At 40.2% G+C, this 18,092-nt stretch overlaps 1 protein-coding gene across 2 annotated transcripts in view; it reads left to right on the forward strand.

Moving 5' to 3' along the window:
* mtf1 (metal-regulatory transcription factor 1) overlaps nt 1-18,092 on the forward strand; it is a 90,062-nt gene that overhangs the window by 56,673 nt on the left and 15,297 nt on the right. Inside the window, exons 5-10 of one of the 2 annotated variants that reach the window (XM_080211676.1) lie at nt 522-595; nt 5,098-5,231; nt 6,256-6,333; nt 8,679-8,781; nt 11,336-11,883; nt 17,312-17,375. In XM_080211676.1, the coding sequence (XP_080067802.1) occupies nt 522-595; nt 5,098-5,231; nt 6,256-6,333; nt 8,679-8,781; nt 11,336-11,883; nt 17,312-17,375 (1,001 nt within the window). Of the gene's footprint in view, nt 1-521; nt 596-5,097; nt 5,232-6,255; nt 6,334-8,678; nt 8,782-11,335; nt 11,884-12,806; nt 12,941-17,311; nt 17,376-18,092 lie in introns of those variants that run through there. The other variant, XM_080211677.1, reaches the window with a different exon arrangement.

Raw genomic sequence — 18,092 nt, forward strand, 5'->3', positions numbered from 1 at the left:
CAGGACCATTGATTACAGCATAATTTGAGTTAATTGTGGCTGAGCAGGAGCTTTGTTTGCGTTTTAAAAGTATAAGCCACCCTGCTAAGCTTTGTAGATTTTCAAAGCTGCCCAACAGCAAAATTGACTGAATCAGAAGCATTTTCTTATGAAAGCAATATTGATTTGAATTGGTGGTTGCTTGATGGGTGAACTCCATTACCATGTCTCTTTTTAGGAAAAACTTCCGGCAGCTACAGGGGTGCCTTTCAGCCAAAATAGGGAACTGATTTTACTTTAAAATTTAATGTTTCAAACTGTTTCTCTATCCCCATAATACATTTTTAATATGTAGAAGCATATACATCAAGAAAATATTCAGGGTTGCAAAACTATTGAGCCTTGACAGGAGATATATTTATCTATTACTGTCCAAATTTAAATCAAGTTTGGGACTTTTTTGCACTGCAGCTCTTTCCATACATTGTGTGGGATACAGGAGTGATTGGGGATTCCATGCTTCTTTTGTGTTGCATTTGTAGGTGTGATCATGACGGCTGTGGGAAGGCCTTTGCTGCTAGTCACCATCTCAGAACACACGTCAGAACCCACACAGGTAATCAATCCAGTGTTTCATTCTTTTCCTCAAATGCCCATCGCTTCCATTTGGGAAAGAACACAGCTTTAGTGAGATAAGCTACTGTATCTGCTGGCAGCAGCAATTCTTTTGCATAGCAGTCAGTAATGTTGTTAATCTTGTGCTCAAATCACCCCTTTTCGTAGTGCATGTTATTTTTCCTACTAAGAATTTCCATGCATTGAAAGAGGCAATTTCATTTCATGGTAATGTTGAATTCTGTAATGAGACTGAAAAGACCTACTGAAATTTTCAAAACCAGTGTCATTTGTTTAAATTTTTTTGTGGGGAGGTGGACAGAAATGGTTGCAAGATTCTAAGTATATCAGAGCAGAAAATTATTGATCACTGACTTAAAGCATCTTCAGTTTTTGTGCATCACAAGAAACAATTAGACTTTTGTTATGGGTGATGATAAAACTATGCAAAATATGTAGCGCAATAGATGTGCTTTCAAAAACACACTTTGTGGTTTACACCTAAGTATGCTTATGAAACATACCTGTGTGTTTTCACAGATGTGAAAATGAATTGCCTCCTGAAATTTTCAAAGTGGCGTTGGACTTGACATCGTATAGGCCTTGTAACATTACACAGCCATATTTCAGGTTGCACAAGAAAATCGGGTGGTGATTTAATTGGATTGTTAAAATTGAGCAATTTATTTTTAAATGTTCCCAATTAATTTTGGAGCAATTCAAGTCTTCATTCAAAAATTCGTACCCAATGTTGGGAAAATTTAGAACATTTTAAGATGTATATCTCCCATGTTCAAAAATAATACCTTAAAGCGAGGATTGCTTTCAAGACTGTTTCTAAACTGTGGTTAGTAAAATAAGCTGCCACTTTTTTATTTGAATGTACAGACCAGTTGCCCAAACTGGCCATCCCCCAGCATAGATGGATGACAACTCTTGAGAAAATGGATGGATTTTGAGGAATCATGGCTGTGAATTGTTCATTGGGGAGCATCTGTGTTTAAAAAAGGCAATATTTCATGTTTGAAAATTTTTAATTATGTTGCCTTGTTAATTTCATAATTTAAACTTCGTGGGTTTTTTTTCAAAAAAGAAATGGCAGTACCCCACCATTTTGCACTGTGGAACTGCTACTGGGATCCATTCAGACGACTCAGTTGTTTAAAAGCAGAGATCTTCACAATGTAAACATACCTCAACAGAATGATGTCTGCAGTTTCAAGAGTAATTTCTGCCTTGAAGAATTATCAAGCACTTTACTTTTCAGCAAAGCAGGAACATAATCTCTAGTCTAATTCTACATTTTATTAGAATTGAGCTGTATGTGGTGCAGTTTTTATTGATTCCTAGGATGTGTCACTGAAAACCATTTAGAGGATTTTAACAGTAACTTCATTGCGGTGTTAATGTAAGCCTACTTCGAATCATACAATGCAGAATGAGACCAGTTCAGCCCATCGAGTTGGCACCAGCCACAATCCCACCCAGGCCCTATCCCATAACCCCATGCATTTACCCTAGCTAGTCCCCCTGACACCAAGGGACAGTTTAGCATTCCCCTGACACTAAGGGCCAATCCACCTAATCCACACATCTTTGGACATATACTTACGACATTAATAAATAAACTTTTAAACTTAATCTCCAATTCCCCTTAAAGGTGATGGTGAACTGAGTTCTGAGTGGCGTACTCGACAGCTTCGCAGGGCAGTCAAGTGTCAACCATGTTGTTGGAAGTCTGGTGTTTCATTGAACAGATCAGATTCGGGTAGTAGATTTCCTTCCTTCAAATGACATGATTTAACCAGATGGGTAATTTGACGTAAGGTTGGGCAAACAAATCCAGAATCAGAGGAATGGGCTGAACATAAAAGTTCAAAGTGACAATGGATTAGGAAGTAAGAAATTCAAAGACAGCATGAGAAGAAACCAGCAATTTACAGCAAAATTCAAAAGTCATCTTTGTATGTATAAATAGTAAACTGGTAGTAAGAGGAGGAGTGAGACTTTGGCAGCATTTTCTTCCTTGCTAATGAGAGATGCAAAGCCTTCATACAGGAGGAGAAAATTGAGACACTTGAAGATCTTAAAATTGCAAGTATTACAAAGTCTGATGGAGTACAGCTGATAAATCATCAGGACTGAATGATATGCATCTGAGGAAAGTAAGGAAATTGTGGAGGTATTAGCCCTAATTTTGCAATCCTTCTCATATATTGGTTGATACCAGAGGACAGGAAAATTGCTTATCTTAACCTTTCTTTCAAGAAAGGATGTAAGGATAAACCCTGGATATAGGCCTGGTATTTTAACCTTATAGTCCGGAAAAGATACTCCAGAACAAAATCAGCCATCATTTGGACAAGGGTGAATAAATAAAAAACTAGCATAAATTTGTTTAAGACACATCATATTTAGCTAACTTATTGTTCAGGTTATTTTGGGGAAGGTATGTGGGGCCAATGAAGATAATGCAGTTGATGTGGCCTGTGTAGACTTTGGAAAGGTCAAATGTCACAAAAGGTTTGTCAGCACTGCTGAGGCCTATGGAAAATGGGACAGTAATAGAGTGGCTATGAAGTTGGCTGAGTGACAAAACAGTGATAAGCTTTTCAGACTGGAGAAGGAGGTACATAGGTGTTCCCCAGTGATCACTCCAGGGATCTGTTTTTCTTGATCTAAATTAACAGTTAAGACTTGGGTGTATGGTGTACAATTTCAAAATTTGCTAATGACACAAAATTTGCATGTGAACGCATCACAGAATCCCTACAATACAGAAGGAGGCTATTCAGCTCATTGCGTCTGCACCAACCACAATCCCACCCAAGCCCTATTCCTGTTACCCCATATATTTACCCTGCTAATCCCCCTGACACTATGGCCATGCTAAGTTAACCAATCAACTAAACATACATATACATATCTTTGCACTGTGGGAGGAAACTGGAGCACCCAAAGAAAACCCACACAGACATGGGGAGGATGTGCAAACTCCACCCAAGGCTGGAATTGAACCCTGGCGCTTGAGGCAGCAGCGCTAACCGCTGTGCCATTGTGCTGCCCACTGAGGAAGATAGTGAGTAACTTCAAGAGAACATAAGCTGGCGGTAAGGGTGGACATGTGACATCTCAAATTTTATGCAGAGAAATATGGAAATGTACATTTTAGAATTGTAGCAATTTACAAGGAAGGGGGCTGTTTAGCCCATTGTGCCCATGCTGTCTGACAGGTAGTTATCTGCATAAATTCCAATTTCCAGCTGTAGTTCTGGAGCCTTGAATGTTATAGCTTCAAAGCACTGTTTTTAAATATTGAGGGTTTCTGCCTCTGCCGCCCTTTCAGGTTGTGTTCCAGATCCCCTTCAACCTCTGGGTGAAAAGAATAATATTAACGCTAGCTTGCTCTCAGCTGGAGTATTGTGTCCATTGGATAATGTACTTTCGGAAGGATGTGAAAGCATTTGTGAGATTGCAGAAAAGGAGAATGTTTCTAGGGATGTACCAAAGATATGCAAGTTATGTGGATTGGCTATCCTAAATTGCCCCTTAGTGTAGGTTAGATGGATTAGCCGTGATAAATGTGTGGTGTTAGAGGCAGGATAGAGGGCCAGGGTAAGATACTCTCAGAGAATCAATTCAACCTGATGGTCCGAATTCCCCCTTCTGCACTGTGGGGATTCTATGGCGAAGAATTTTGGTTGAGGATCGGTTGGAGAAACTGGGATTGTTCTCAAAAAGAGAAGATTGAGAAGAGATCTGTCAGAGAAAATTGAGTGGTCTAGACAGTCCAGATGGAGAGAAACTATTCCCTTCAGCGGAACAGTTGAGAACCAAAGGGAACCAATTTAAGATTGCCAAAAGAGCCAAAGGCAACATGAGATTTTTTAACTTTTTATACAGCAAGTTGTTATGGTTTGGTATTTCTTATGTTGTTATGGTTTGGTATTTATGTTCCTATGTATGCACTGCCTGAGACTGTGGTGAAGGCAGGTTTAATTGTGGCTTTCAAAAAATTAGATCAGCAGCTAAAGAAAAAAATTGCAGTTGTGGAGAAAGGCAATTGCTTTCACACAAAGCTGACATGAACTCGGCAGGTTGAGGTGGCCACCTCCTGCGCTGTAACCATTTTATGATTCGATTATATGAATCTGGTAGTTTTGTGGCCACAGTTACTAATGCTAGTTTTTTCAAATTTTATTTAATAACTGAATTTAAATTCATCAGCTGCTGTGGCAGGGATTATTAATCAGATCATTAATCCCGGTTTCTGGATTATTAGTCCAGTAACATAACCACTATGCAATGACACCCATTAGAAGGAGCTCAAATATGATGTGTTCCTGTGTAACCTTCAATGTATCAAGGTTATTTGCTGAAATGAAGTGTATCTACTTGTGCAACTACCATTGCAAATGTTTGTGTAATGAACTGTTTTGCTGCTTGTTGGAATCAGATGTGAATTTACAGGTGACTGGGAATTAAAACCAAATTGTGTTGCAGGTGAACGACCATTTTTCTGTCCCAGCGATGGCTGTGAGAAGACTTTCAGCACACAGTATAGTCTCAAGAGTCACATGAAGGCTCATGACAAAGAAAATCCATTTATTGTGTCGAACCAGAGTTCCATGAATGAGGTTAGTCGCTGCATGCAGTCGTTCTTTGGGAATTCTGCCAGCGGTTCCAGTGTGCACTCAACCAGTCGTTCATCTGGCACGTGGAAATAACCTAAAATAGAATTATGGCTTTGTTTCTGACCCACTTAGTTGTTAGAAAGTAGCAGGAGGTTGAGCCAGTGGGGTGGTAGAAAAGCAATGTTTTGAAATAAAACCAGAAATTTTTGCAAGTCCCCATGTCAGTATTGAGCATCAGAAAGAAAAAATTTAGTTTTATTGTGTGAAGATCCTTCCTTCTATGGACCTATATCATTGGAAATAAGAAAGGCAGCATTTAACTGGTTAACAGTTTCATTCTGCGAAATACAAGAATGTATAGAGCACTGATTAAAATTTAAACTCGTGTACTGAACATTATGAAGGTAGATTGACATCAATTTGTGAAGCTTGGAGTGGCATAGTGGTTAGCATTGCTGCCGCACAGTACCACAGACCCAGGCTCAATTTCTGGGTTGGGTCACTGTCTGTGTGGAGTCTGCATGTTCTTTCGTGTTTGCTTGGGTTTCCTCCGGGTGTTCCAGTTTCCGCCCACAGTCTGAAAGATGTGCTAGTTAGGTGCATTGGCCGTGCTAAATTCTCCCTCGGTGTACCTGAACAGGCGCCAGAGTGTGCTGACATGGGGATTTTCAGTTGCTTTATTGCAGTGTTAATGCAAGCCTACTTGTGATACCAGTAAATGAATGATCTTTGATTTTATCACCATTGGATTGGTGGATCGATGAGTGATGCTTCTCATTTTCATTTAATGATGAACATGTCAAACTGTTTTTGATCCATTCTAATCCATGCAGCACACAGTGCCTTCTATTGAGCCAATGAAGGGAATTGTTTCATGTACGTTAGGATGCTTGGTCAAAGCTGCATGCTGTTGTGGAAAATCTGCTGTTGAAAGTATCATGGAGCATTAAGTACAAAATGCTGTCTGTCCGATTAAAGATGGATTTAGATTTACAATGGTGTGACATTTTCAATTCTCTCTATATAGGAGACAAGCCAATCACTTTGTTTAAGTGATCTGAGCTTAATATCTACGGATTCGGAACTCAGAGAAAATTCACAGTCGGTAAGCCATTGCTTGTTTTCAGTAATGAAACTGCAATATGTTCATACTTTTGATGTCAGTTATCTCTTTGACGTTAAGCGTTTTTCAAACTATTTTTGTAGATCTGTGGGGCACTATATATCCAAATTGACCAATAATGCTACTGGCTGAATCTGCCAGCCTGTCCTGATGTATAATTATTTTATCTTGTTGTGGATCTGTTTCTGTGAATTTATTATCACTGAATGCAATCACATTTGGTCATTCAATTTCCTGAGTGACATCCTTAAATTGTTCACTTGCCCAAAAGGAGGACTTTTCTCAAACAGTGATGTTGTATTTGGGTTCAAAAGTTTGTGGGTTCAAGCCCTTTTTCAGAGGTTTGAGCACACCTCTTCCATGTGGGACACATTGAACTTCGAATCTTCTGTCAAATGAGACTTATACTCAAGGATCCCATGTGTCCTCAAATGATTGTAAAAGATCTTATTATACAATTTGAAGAAAAGCAGGAGACTGTTTGTGTCAAGGCCAGTGTTTACCTTCAACCAGCATCACAAAAGCAGATTATATGGTCATTTATTTCACTGTTGTTTGTGGAGCCTTGCTGTATATCATTTCCATATCCACGTTTCAGCAGTCATTACGTTACCATGTACAGTACTTCATTGGCTGTAAAATACTTTGTGGAGATCCTGAGGACATGACAGGTGCTAAATTAATGAAACTACTTTCCTTAGCATTTTTCTCCCTTCATTTTGCAAGGAAATTTTTTTCACTTTGATAACTGTAATCAGTTCTGTTGTAAGCAAATGTTTTGCTTTCTAGCAATATAAGAACATAAGAAATAGGAGCAGGAGTAGGCCATATAGCCCTTCGAGCCTGCCCCGCCATTCAATAAGATCATGGCTGATCTGTCGTGGCTCAGTTCCACATTCCTGCCCTCTCCCCATAACCCTTAATCCCCTCGCTTATCAAAAACCCATCAACCCGCGTCTTAAAAATATTTAGCGAGGTAGCCTCCACCACTTCAACGGGCAGAGAATTCCAGAGATTCACCACCCTTTGAGTGAAGAAGTTCCTCCTCAACTCCGTTCTAAACCGCCCCCCTTTATCTTGAGGCTGTGCCCCCTAGTCCTACTATCCTTTGAGTGGGAAGAGTCTCTCCACCTCTATCCTATCCATCCCATTCATCATCTTATACATCTCAATGAGATCTCCCCTCATTCTTCTAAACTCTAACGAGTACAAGCCTAATTTATTCAGCCTCTCCTCATAGCTCAACCCCCTCAACTCCAGCATCAGCCTAGTAAACCTCCTCTGCACTCCCTCCGAGGCCAAAATATCCTTGCGTAAGTGCGGCGCCCAAAACTGCACACAGTACTCCAGCTGCGGCCTCACCAATGCCCTATACAGCCGCAGCAAGACCTCCCTACTTTTATATTCAATCCCCCTCGCTATGAAGGCCAGCATCCCATTCGCCTTCCTGACCACCTGCAAGCTGGGTTTTTGCGACTCATGCACAAGGACCCCGAGGTCCCTCTGCACTGTCGCCTGCTGCAGTTTTTCGCCACGTAAGTAATAATCCTTCCTACCATTATTCCTACCAATATATAGTGTACCAAACTTGCTCCTTCCTTTTAATTGATAATTCGACCTATTCTACAAATGTTGTACTTCCCCGATCAATTACCCTTGAACAGAACTGTATGGTGCTTAATCATGTAAGGTTTAAAAAAAACTGTCCATTCTATGTAGCAAAATCAGTGTGTGTATAAAAGGACACTAATTTTGCTGCAGCTAGCACGTAGATAAAACCTCGTCCCTAGATTGTTGGTCTTTTTTACTTATTAGTATTTCCCTTTCTGTTGCTGGAGCAAGGATTGTATCAGTTTGGAATGTTTCTGAGCTAAGGTGGGAATATATGCCCAGGTTTTCTGCTTCCCATTTGTAATTTTTTGAAAATGAATGTAAACCTAAAAAGCTAAATTGAAACTAAGGTTCTGTGGCAGATCATCCCTGACTTCTGCTTGTGGGATCACTAAAGTTACCCTGAATTAGGAACAAAAGAGACTGCACTGTCAAAAAATTCATGAAATCTATATTCAGCAAATGTTGGTGGCTTTGGGAGAGGAGGGGAGAACATTTGCAAAGACAAGGATTTCAATTCTTCAGTGAACAGAAGTTGGATGGGTGGAAAAGATTTTTAAAAATTAAGATTTGGTTATGATGAAGCGCACAGGAGTGGCCAAGTGCGATGTTGTGTAGTTGTTAGAGATCAAATGTTGAGGTACTTAACTTCTCTCTTCTGCTGTCACCACATGCTGATTACCTGCCATTAATTCCCGTTTTGTTTCCTTCGTCAGACTCAAGGACGGGACCTAAGCACTATTTCAGCAGAAAGCATCTTTGAATCAATGTTTAACAATACTGATAACTGCACCAGCCATGATGGCGCTCAACAGACAGGTATGAATAGACTCTCTTTTCTGTATTGCAGTTGACTTCCAGTATTAATAATGCAGGTCTACTTACCTCAGCTAAAGATAAATGTACACTTCTAGTTTTTCCTGTATTTTAAAAAAAAATTCTCTAGCAACCATTTGTCTGGGGGGGAGCGGTGGGGGCAAGTAACTGCACAGTTACACACAGTTACTGCCCATTACAGGAATATAAAATATTGACTACATGGTGATTTGGTAGTTGTAATCACCTGCTTGGAAATGGAGTGTCAAGCAATTTAATGTTAAAAGCATATATACTAATGGTTTTTGATGGATAGGTTTTCACATTTCATATATTTTGCTGTTTTAATTCTAAATAGACTGCTATATGTTTATTTTAAATTGGCCAAACTGAGTCAGGAGAGGATAGGGTGACTCGGTGTATTCTGCCTGAATGGCCATTGTACACAGCTGAATGGGATACAACAGTTGAAAGCCAGGTGATAGATGTTGGGGATAATATAAAGAATTGCAACCCTCGCAGGCAGTTCTTGTCCACCTCTTAACCACATAGCGAGCAGTATTGACACAAGTGTCTTAGATTGCTTAAGCGTTCTGTACTGCAGAGGTTCCCAAATTGAGTTCTGCAGACCCCTGGGGTCTGTGGAGGGGTCTCCAGTGAATCGGTGGAGCAAGTGGCCACCACATGACTGACAAACATCTTTCCAAAGTCACAATTGACCAATTTCAGCAATAATTTACAGCAATGCAATAGGCCAATCAGAGCAAGGCCTCTTCTGTACTGGATGCTAATAGGTGACTGTCAGCATTCAGCATCAGACTGAATAGCCTGTTCTCTGGACCATTTGATTTATTGCATCTCGTTTACTGGACAGAAAAGCCTCTGTACAACAGCAAGGGTTTATCCTGAGGATGGAGACAGTATCGGGAGATGGTGAAATGCGTGCAAGAGCAGGGGTGTTTGGGCCTCAGAGGCATGTGTGGGGAGGAGGTGGATATGTGGGAGTGAGTGGTGGGGCGGGGTAGAGTGTATGGGAATGTGTGGTGGGGGAGTGTGTAGGGCTGAGGGGAGTTGATGGTTTGGTGGTGGGGCACAGGGGTGGGCGAGCAATGAGGGAGCACATGCACAAGAGTAAAGGGGGGAGAGCTCGCACATGAAGGGAAAAAGGCATGTGGATGAGAGGATGGCATATCAGAATAGGAGTCAGGAGGAAAAAAACAAGGATTTTTTTTGTGGAAATTTACACAAGTGTTTGGGTTTGATCTCTGATCTGTATAGAGTTGCTTTGTCTGAGTCGAGGTCATGGCCAGGCACTATGATTAGCTTCTGTATTCCTGGATAGGTCGGTGGGTGGGGGAAATCTGCCAGGCTTTCTGCTTCTCTTAATTGCTCAGTTTACTTCTGCTAGTAAACAAATACATATGAAGGCTTAATATGGACAGGATCAGGCTGTGCTTATCTCCAAGGTTGGAATAACTCGGAGCACGCCAGAAAGCAGTTGATAGAAATACAGAAGGCCTGTCATTACCTGTGTGGAAGTGTATTAGCACAAGCTTTGCCTATGGGAAGGAAGAGGGATAACGCAGAAAATGGTGGGAGTTGTGTAGTCATGTAGTCAAGATTAATTATGGAGCAAGTCAAGAACATAGATCCTCATTTCCTCATGACAGACAGTACTGGAAATAAGAGCAGATTCCTCAATTTGTTTTAATATTCAGGGTATCTTCCTGTCCATAGAGGGAGTGAGTGCTGAAGTTTTTTTAATCTTTCACAGAATGTGGGTGTTGCTGGCTAGGTCAGCATTTGTTACCCATGTGTTTAAATGCACATTATCATGGAGATGTATAATGGTACATCATAGAGAATCAATTGAAGGATTTTGAACAAGAGAGTATAGTGCAGTTGACCATCATTTTAGTGAATTCTGTCTCTTCTTCCCCTCCTCCAAATACCCACACAAGGTCTACCTGGCACAGAGTAGGAGGCAAAAGTAAGTGAGACTCCAAATTCCTCTTCAGCTGATCACCAAACAGTGTAAGAAAAGGCAAATGGCAATTTTCATATGAAAAAATTGCTTCCGATACCTTCAACCTTAGATTTGACCCAGTTCCCCTTGTAGAGTTACTTCAATACCTTTCAGAGATATTGGAATGTGAATATTGGTTTTTGGACTTGTACCACAACTGTCATTTTTATGATTTAAAACTGATTCAATAAATTTGTCTAAGGATTTTGTAATAAAAAATTAGTTACTAGAAATATTCACTCAAAGCAGTAAAATTTCAGACATTGCTTAAATCTTTAATTCAGTGGGGAAATGGCCTGTTTAGAACTGCTTAACTTGTTCCTTTGTTAGGTGCAAGCTTGCTGGTAATTGAAGGGAATACATCAGATCCCTAATTTGTTTACAGCTGTGTTTTTTATTACTCAACTATTTGGAGATTTGAGATGGTAAAAAGAAATAAAATCACAGTTGCAAAATAGTTCCCTTTTAAGCTGTGGTTATGATTTTATAGAAACTTATTTCAATGAAAAAAATGCTGTCTTCTGCCCTCAGATGGGATAATTGGAATACCTGGAACGTATGGCAGTGATGCTCAGCCTGCAGCCATTGTTAATACTGCTCTAGGAGATTCTGGATCGCTGTTATCATTTCCCATCCCACTTCAAACCATGTCAAATGTTGAGAACCATTCCCAGCAAGCAACAGCCCCCCTCTCCACTTCATTGGATGCTTTGGCTAGCAGTGCACACCAAACAGCATTTGGGAATCCCACCAGCATTTTGCAGACATCTCAAGTGCCTGTCCCAGCGATGACACAGTTCTCAACCAGTCAGCAAGAATTCATTCAACCTACCCCAACGACTCAACCACCAACTCAAGGACTTCCAACTTTGTCGAGCAATGGTCTACCATCATCTGGTAGCACAGAGTCAATGCCATCCATGGTACAAAATGTGCCTTTAGGTACAAACGCTCCTGGTATAACAATTACACCGTCACAGAGTACCACTATTCTACAGCCCAGCATTGTAATGGCAGACCAGAATCTACAATGGATAATTAATGGAGCCAGCACTGTTCAGCAAAACACTGAGAAAATGGTGAGTATGTATAGTTTAACCAAAATCTTTGGACGTGTTAGTCAACACGTATGCTGATAAGCACCATCCCAGTACTTTGCATGAGTGGTCCTTTCAACATTCAAATGTATGTCATTATGGATGTGGGGGAACAGGTTTTCAAGGAAATGTGAAGTGCAAAAATTAGAGTAGTTGTAATGGGGGACTTTAATTGTCCGAATATAAACTGGAATAGAAATAGTGTGTAGTAGTAGAGAAGGGAAAGCGTTTCTAGAATGTGTTTAGAAACATTTTTCACAACATTATTTTTCCATTCTAAGATGGGAAGTGTTATGGGACCTGATTCTTGGGATGAGGTGGGCCCAAGTGGATTAACTGTCAGTCAGAGAACGTGTAGGCAACAGTGATCATTGATCATTGTATCATAAAGTTTAGGCTGACTCTGGAAAAGGACAAAGAACAATTTAACATAAGAATAATTAACCGGGGGATTGCCAACTTCATTGGGGAAAGAATGAATGTGGATGGAATAATTTGGAGCCAAAAGTTGGCAGGAAAAATAGAAGCTGAACAATAAGCTGCCTTCAAAGAAGAGTGAGAGTAGCTTATATTTACTCAAATGGGAAAGTAGGGAAAACAAATCCAAAATTCCTTGGTTGATAAAAAGAGATAGAAATGAAAATGAAGAATGTGTGCACTTAGCATAGATGCCAGGTGGGAAATTGAGAACCGGGCTGCAAAAGCAAATAATAGAAGCAAAGAGGGTGGATGAAAAAAAACTGGCAGCTAATATGAAAAGGGGAATCTCAAAGCCTGTCTTAGGCATAGAAAGAGGGTGGTAAAGAGAGTAGAGCCCTTCAAAGACCAAAAAGGAGATGTTACACATAGTGGCAGAGGGCATAGGTGAGGTATTAAATGAATACTTTGCATCTGTCTTTACCAAGGAAGAAGATGCTATCCAGGCCATGGTGAAAGAGGAGGTAATTCAGACACTAGAAGGGTTTAAATTGATAAGGAGGTGGATAGGCTGTCAATACTTAGGCACCAGGACCAGATGACATACATCCAAAGATATGGAGGTAAGTGAAAATGGAAAGTGCCTAGACGCTGACCATAATTTTCCAGTCTTCCTTACATATGGATGGTGCCAGAGGACTGGAGAATTGTAAATGTTGCACCCTTGTTTAAAAAGTATGTAATGACAAGCCCAACAGGCCAGTCAGTTGAAGTTTGGTCGGACAACTTCTAGAAAAATAATTCGGGACAAAATTAATGATCTTGTGGACAAATGCAGGTTAATTAAGGAAAATCAACATGGATTTCTTAAGGAGAAATCCTGTTTTAACTTGCTATAGTTTTTGCTGAAGTTCAGAGATAATGGGATCAGTGCTGTTGATGTGGTACACATGGACCTCCAAAAGGCATTTAGTACAGTACCATACAAACTTGTGAGCAAAATTATGAAAGGGACAGTAACGGCATAGATACAAATTTGGCTGAGTGACAGGAAACAGCAAGTAATTGTTTTTCAGGCTGGACGAAGACGTGTGGAGCTCCCCAGAGATCACTACTGGGACCCTTGTTTTTCAAATGTATTCAAATTTCAAAATTTGGGGGATGATATGAAGCATTGTCAACTATGAAGAGGATAGTGTGGAAGTTGAGAACGTAGACAAATCAATGGAATGGGTAGACAGGTGGCAGACGAAGTGCAATCCAGAGGAATGTGAGGTGATTCGTTTTGGTAGAAAGAACAGAAATGATGTAAAATGGGCACAGTTCTGAAGGTGGTGCAGGAGTAGAGGGACCTGGGTGTCATTGAAGGTGGCTGGACAGGTTGAGAAAATGGTTAATAAAGCATTCAATATGGAAGGCTTTTTAATTCAGGCATTGAATACCAGAGTAAGGAGGTTGTGTTAAACTTCATGATGAGCTCAATCTCAGCTGGAATATTGCATCCAGCTCTGTCCATTGCAGGATGTGAAGGCATTGGAGGGATTACAGAAAAGATTCAAAAGATTGATTTCAGGGATAAGGAGTTTCACTTATGAAGATGGATGGGAGAAGAAGGAAAGGCTGAGAGGAGATTTGATAGAGGTATTCAAAATCACAAGGGGTCTGGATAGAGTAACTAGTGAGAAATTTCTTCCCTGTGAAAGGGTTGAGAACAAAAGGACACCGATTTAAAATTGGTGAAAGAAACAAAAGCCATATGAGAAAATACTTTCTCGTGTAGCGAGTGGTTAGCGGCTGGAATGTACTGCCATGGAGGTAGCTTTTCAGCTGAAGCATTCGAAAGGGAATTAGACTGTTACCTGAAAAATGAGGTTGCAGGGAGCAGCCGAGAGAATGGCACTAAGCGAACTGTACTTTCGGAGAATCTGTGCAGATACCGGGCCAAGTGACCACCTCTTGCGCTGTAGCAAATCTGAGGTTTTGAATCTTAAAGGAGCATGCAGCACAACAAACTGGAGACGTACAGTTGTCATGGAAAAGAAATGCCTTCTCCCAGTATCCTGGGCAACATTTATCCCTCCGCTAACATCACAGTGTAGTGACTAACCAGTTGGCACATTGTTTTCATTGTTTGCTATGGCAATTTGCTGGTGAAATGGATGGCAAAGTTCTCCTAGAAAACAACTGTTATTGACTTCAATTGTAATTCAACACATGCCAAAATGTTGGGGCACAACAATATGTAAATGTTTACCAATGTCATCAATTAAATATGACACAGGTGTCTGATGTCTGTTCAAATACCTAGAAGTTCTACACTTCTATACATAGTACAGAAGTACTTCTACACATTCTATACTCCAATACTTCTATATGTTTTATACTTGGTATAGAATGGGGCAGGACAGTGGCACAGTGGTGAGCACTACTGCCTGTCAGAGCCAGGACTCGGGTTCAATTTCGAACTCAGGCCATTGTCTGTGTGGAGTTTGCACACTCTCTGTGTCTGCATGGGTTTCCTCCAGATGCTCCGGTCTCCCCCTCCTTCCCGCTCCCCTCTCCCAGACAGAGTCCAAAGATGTGTGGGTTAGGGTGCTTGGCTGCGCAAAATTGCTGCAGTGTCAGGGAGGTCTAGCAGCGTAAATATGTGGGGTCTGGGTGGAATTGTTGTCAGTGTGGGCTCAATGGGCCAAATGGCTTCCTTCTGCAGTGAAGGGATTCTGTGATTGGTAGAAAAATGCCTCAGGCATGTTAACGGGGCCTTCATGCTTTAAGATGGTTTTATTGGTGCATAACTTGAAAGTTTGAGTTGTGGAGCTGGTGCTCATAACTAACTGTGGAATGGAAAGAAAGATTGCTTTCGGCAAACTGTGCAGTTTGTACTGTCGGATGCCTGCTATTTTATTTAATCTCATTGAGTGAAGAACCGCAGGGAACTCCTCATGCAGAGAAATTTAACTGCTGTCAGCTATTGAACAGAAGCAGCTTGCTTTCACTGTTATATACCCCTAGCCAATTTCACTGCAAAGGAAAGATGTCTGTAGCTGCTTCAAAACTGGTGCCATAATATTTAGTGAATCGTTTGATCATTATTTACCTTTCTATAACTTTTGATCCTTTCGTTGTCATTGTAACAGAGTAATTATGCCGGTAATAATCATCATTCATGGGGTTTATTCCAGACAAAACATTTCTAGACTAATTTTGTGCATGGTTTTTTTGGTATGCTGAAATGAACATTTTTTTAAAATCCAAGTCGTCAGGGTCCCTCAGTATCTGTAAGAGGAGCTTGGGGGAGGGAAGGGTGAAAGTCTGTAAAATCATTTAAGATAAAAATCAAGATCAAGATTAACCTGTGCTGATGTTGTCTCCTTAATCCTGTTTTTCTGCCTTGTTCCTCCTCCTGGAAATATTTTAAAATCTTCAAATATCTGCTTTTCTGTGTTTGCTTATCAGCACATCCCTATCGCTGAATGCTAATAAAAGCATTTGCTAGAGCAGTGGCATTGATTTCCTTTGAGTAACAAATGCACTGTCATTCAGAAGTTGTTGCTATTTGCAGGGGACCCCTGGGGGATTGTTAATTTCAGTCAATCCCCACAAAGAAGTTTTAAAACAGTGCCCCAGAAGGCATTATGCTCTCATCATGCAAGTAGGCGCATCTGATGAACTGTGCTTTCACTCATTCTAAAAAACCACAACTCTGAAATCGTAATTCTTTCCAGAATCTTTTCACTCAGTCATTGCATGTTGTTCTTTGGCAAGTCTTCCATAGACACCATTATTGACTTGTTGCAACAGGCAGTCCTGTCAGGGAACAAAAGATCCTGGAAACCCCCAGCAACTCATCTGGGCTTCCAAAGTCTCAGATTTTTAAAAACTCTGCAGTCGATATCATGCAAAATACGAATGAGTCAAAGAAATTAAAAGTATCGCACGTTATCTAGATGTCTGCCTAAAGAGTACATAGTGAAGCTTGAAAACTCCCTTGATATTTTAGCGTTTGAGGCATTTTCTTATTTTAAAACAGCAATAGATGCTGGAAACGAATGAGGTCGGTCACTGTGGAGTAATTGGTTTATGAATGTTAATGAAATCATGATTAATATGAAAAATGGAACTGTGACATCTGTAATCAGATAAGAGATTCCAAGGCAGCTTGGAGCAGAACCTGTCTCCTGATTGCCATGTGCACTCACTCGGAGTCTTGGTAAATAATTCTCAGTAAAAGATTTGAAGTTAAAGCATACTGACTAGCTCAAGTTTGTCTAGGTGAGGCAATGCCTCATCAAGGTTAGGCATGCAAAGAGAGCATGGCATTTGTGAAATCTCACTCGTTAATGCTCAGTCACAATATCAAAGTAGTCACCACTAGGTGAGTCTTATCTCTTTTCTCATTAATTTATGTACGATCCCACTCAAAGAATGAGAGCATTTTTAAATCATCACATCTGACTATTTACTTTGTCTTTTGTGGAATCTTGCTGTGTAAATTAATTGAGCAGTGATGTTTTGAATTGCTTCATTAGCTGTGAGGTGCCTTAGGATATTCTGGGATTGTGAGATGTGATGTGTAACTTCAAGTTCTTTCACTTTCTCCCATGTGCTGCTCTTCTACTCGCTCTTTATTTCAACCAGTGAAGGCTACAATGATCTTGGTCAGCTACAGTCATTAGAGTATATTTAACCCAAATATCATGGAAGATTTCAAAGAAAATTTGTATTTTTTGTTAATATTTACATTCATGTGTCTTTATAAAGCTGCCAATTTTACAAAATCCATGTGCAAAGTTTACTGTCGTTGGTATCTCTGAGCGTTGCTGTTAACAGGTCTGAAAATGCTACTTTACTACAAGAGTGAATAATAAATTTGATGTAATCCTGTGAACACTGCCATCTTCAGTGCAGTTAGATGGCAAAATTTATCATTTTATGCAACTGATGTGATTAATGAAGTTCATTTTGTTCTAATAGCTGCCTTTTTATATTACAGCACCAGGGGCCTAAAGTAGAAAAAGTGTTTTTTACCACAGCCATACCAGTCTCTGGCAACACAGGTAACAGATTATACTTTATTTTAAATTGCCGTGTTTCTTTTAAATGTTGGCATAACAATTGAGCTGATTAATTCATATTAAGATGGAATATATCAAAGTGAGCTTTTGTTTTCATTGGCCTCATGGACTAAATTTATGATACAATTAATATCACTTGCTCTGATTTAGGATTTATTCATCAGAGATGAAAGCCTCCTTCCCAAACCTTCACAATTATTTATTTTCTTAGGATAGCTAGGCAGTTTTTATTGTCCTGAGGACGACGCAACCCATAGGTCCTCAACAAGGTTCAAAATCAGGTTACCCGTGAGCGCAAAGATAACTGTAAAACTCCAACTGGCTCAGGGAAGAGAGCTACCAACCCTACCATAAAAGTCCAGTCTAACATTGTGGGTGACTTGATGTACTCACAATTCAATGGACAGGAAGAATTGGTACAAATAGGACTGAATTCTGTGGACTTGCTAGGGCTCAGCTTGTGGTCCTGGGTTGCCTCTGGAACACACATTGGTAATGTGATAAATCCTTTTGGATGTGATTTAATAGGCTGACCTGAAAATTCATGAGATTACTGAGATAGTTGGTGCCAGAAGTAGAGTATAACAGTTCGTACTTGATCTTGGATAAAGTAATTGTTTCTCTGTATTCCATATATGCTGATTGCATTCCCTGCTCACCACAGAAGACTGATGATGCATGAGTCAGGCAGGTTCTTTT

The sequence above is a fragment of the Carcharhinus amblyrhynchos genome, chromosome 24 (assembly GCF_965287045.1).
Source record: "Carcharhinus amblyrhynchos chromosome 24, sCarAmb.v2.hapA, whole genome shotgun sequence".
NCBI classification, from domain to species: domain Eukaryota; kingdom Metazoa; phylum Chordata; class Chondrichthyes; order Carcharhiniformes; family Carcharhinidae; genus Carcharhinus; species Carcharhinus amblyrhynchos.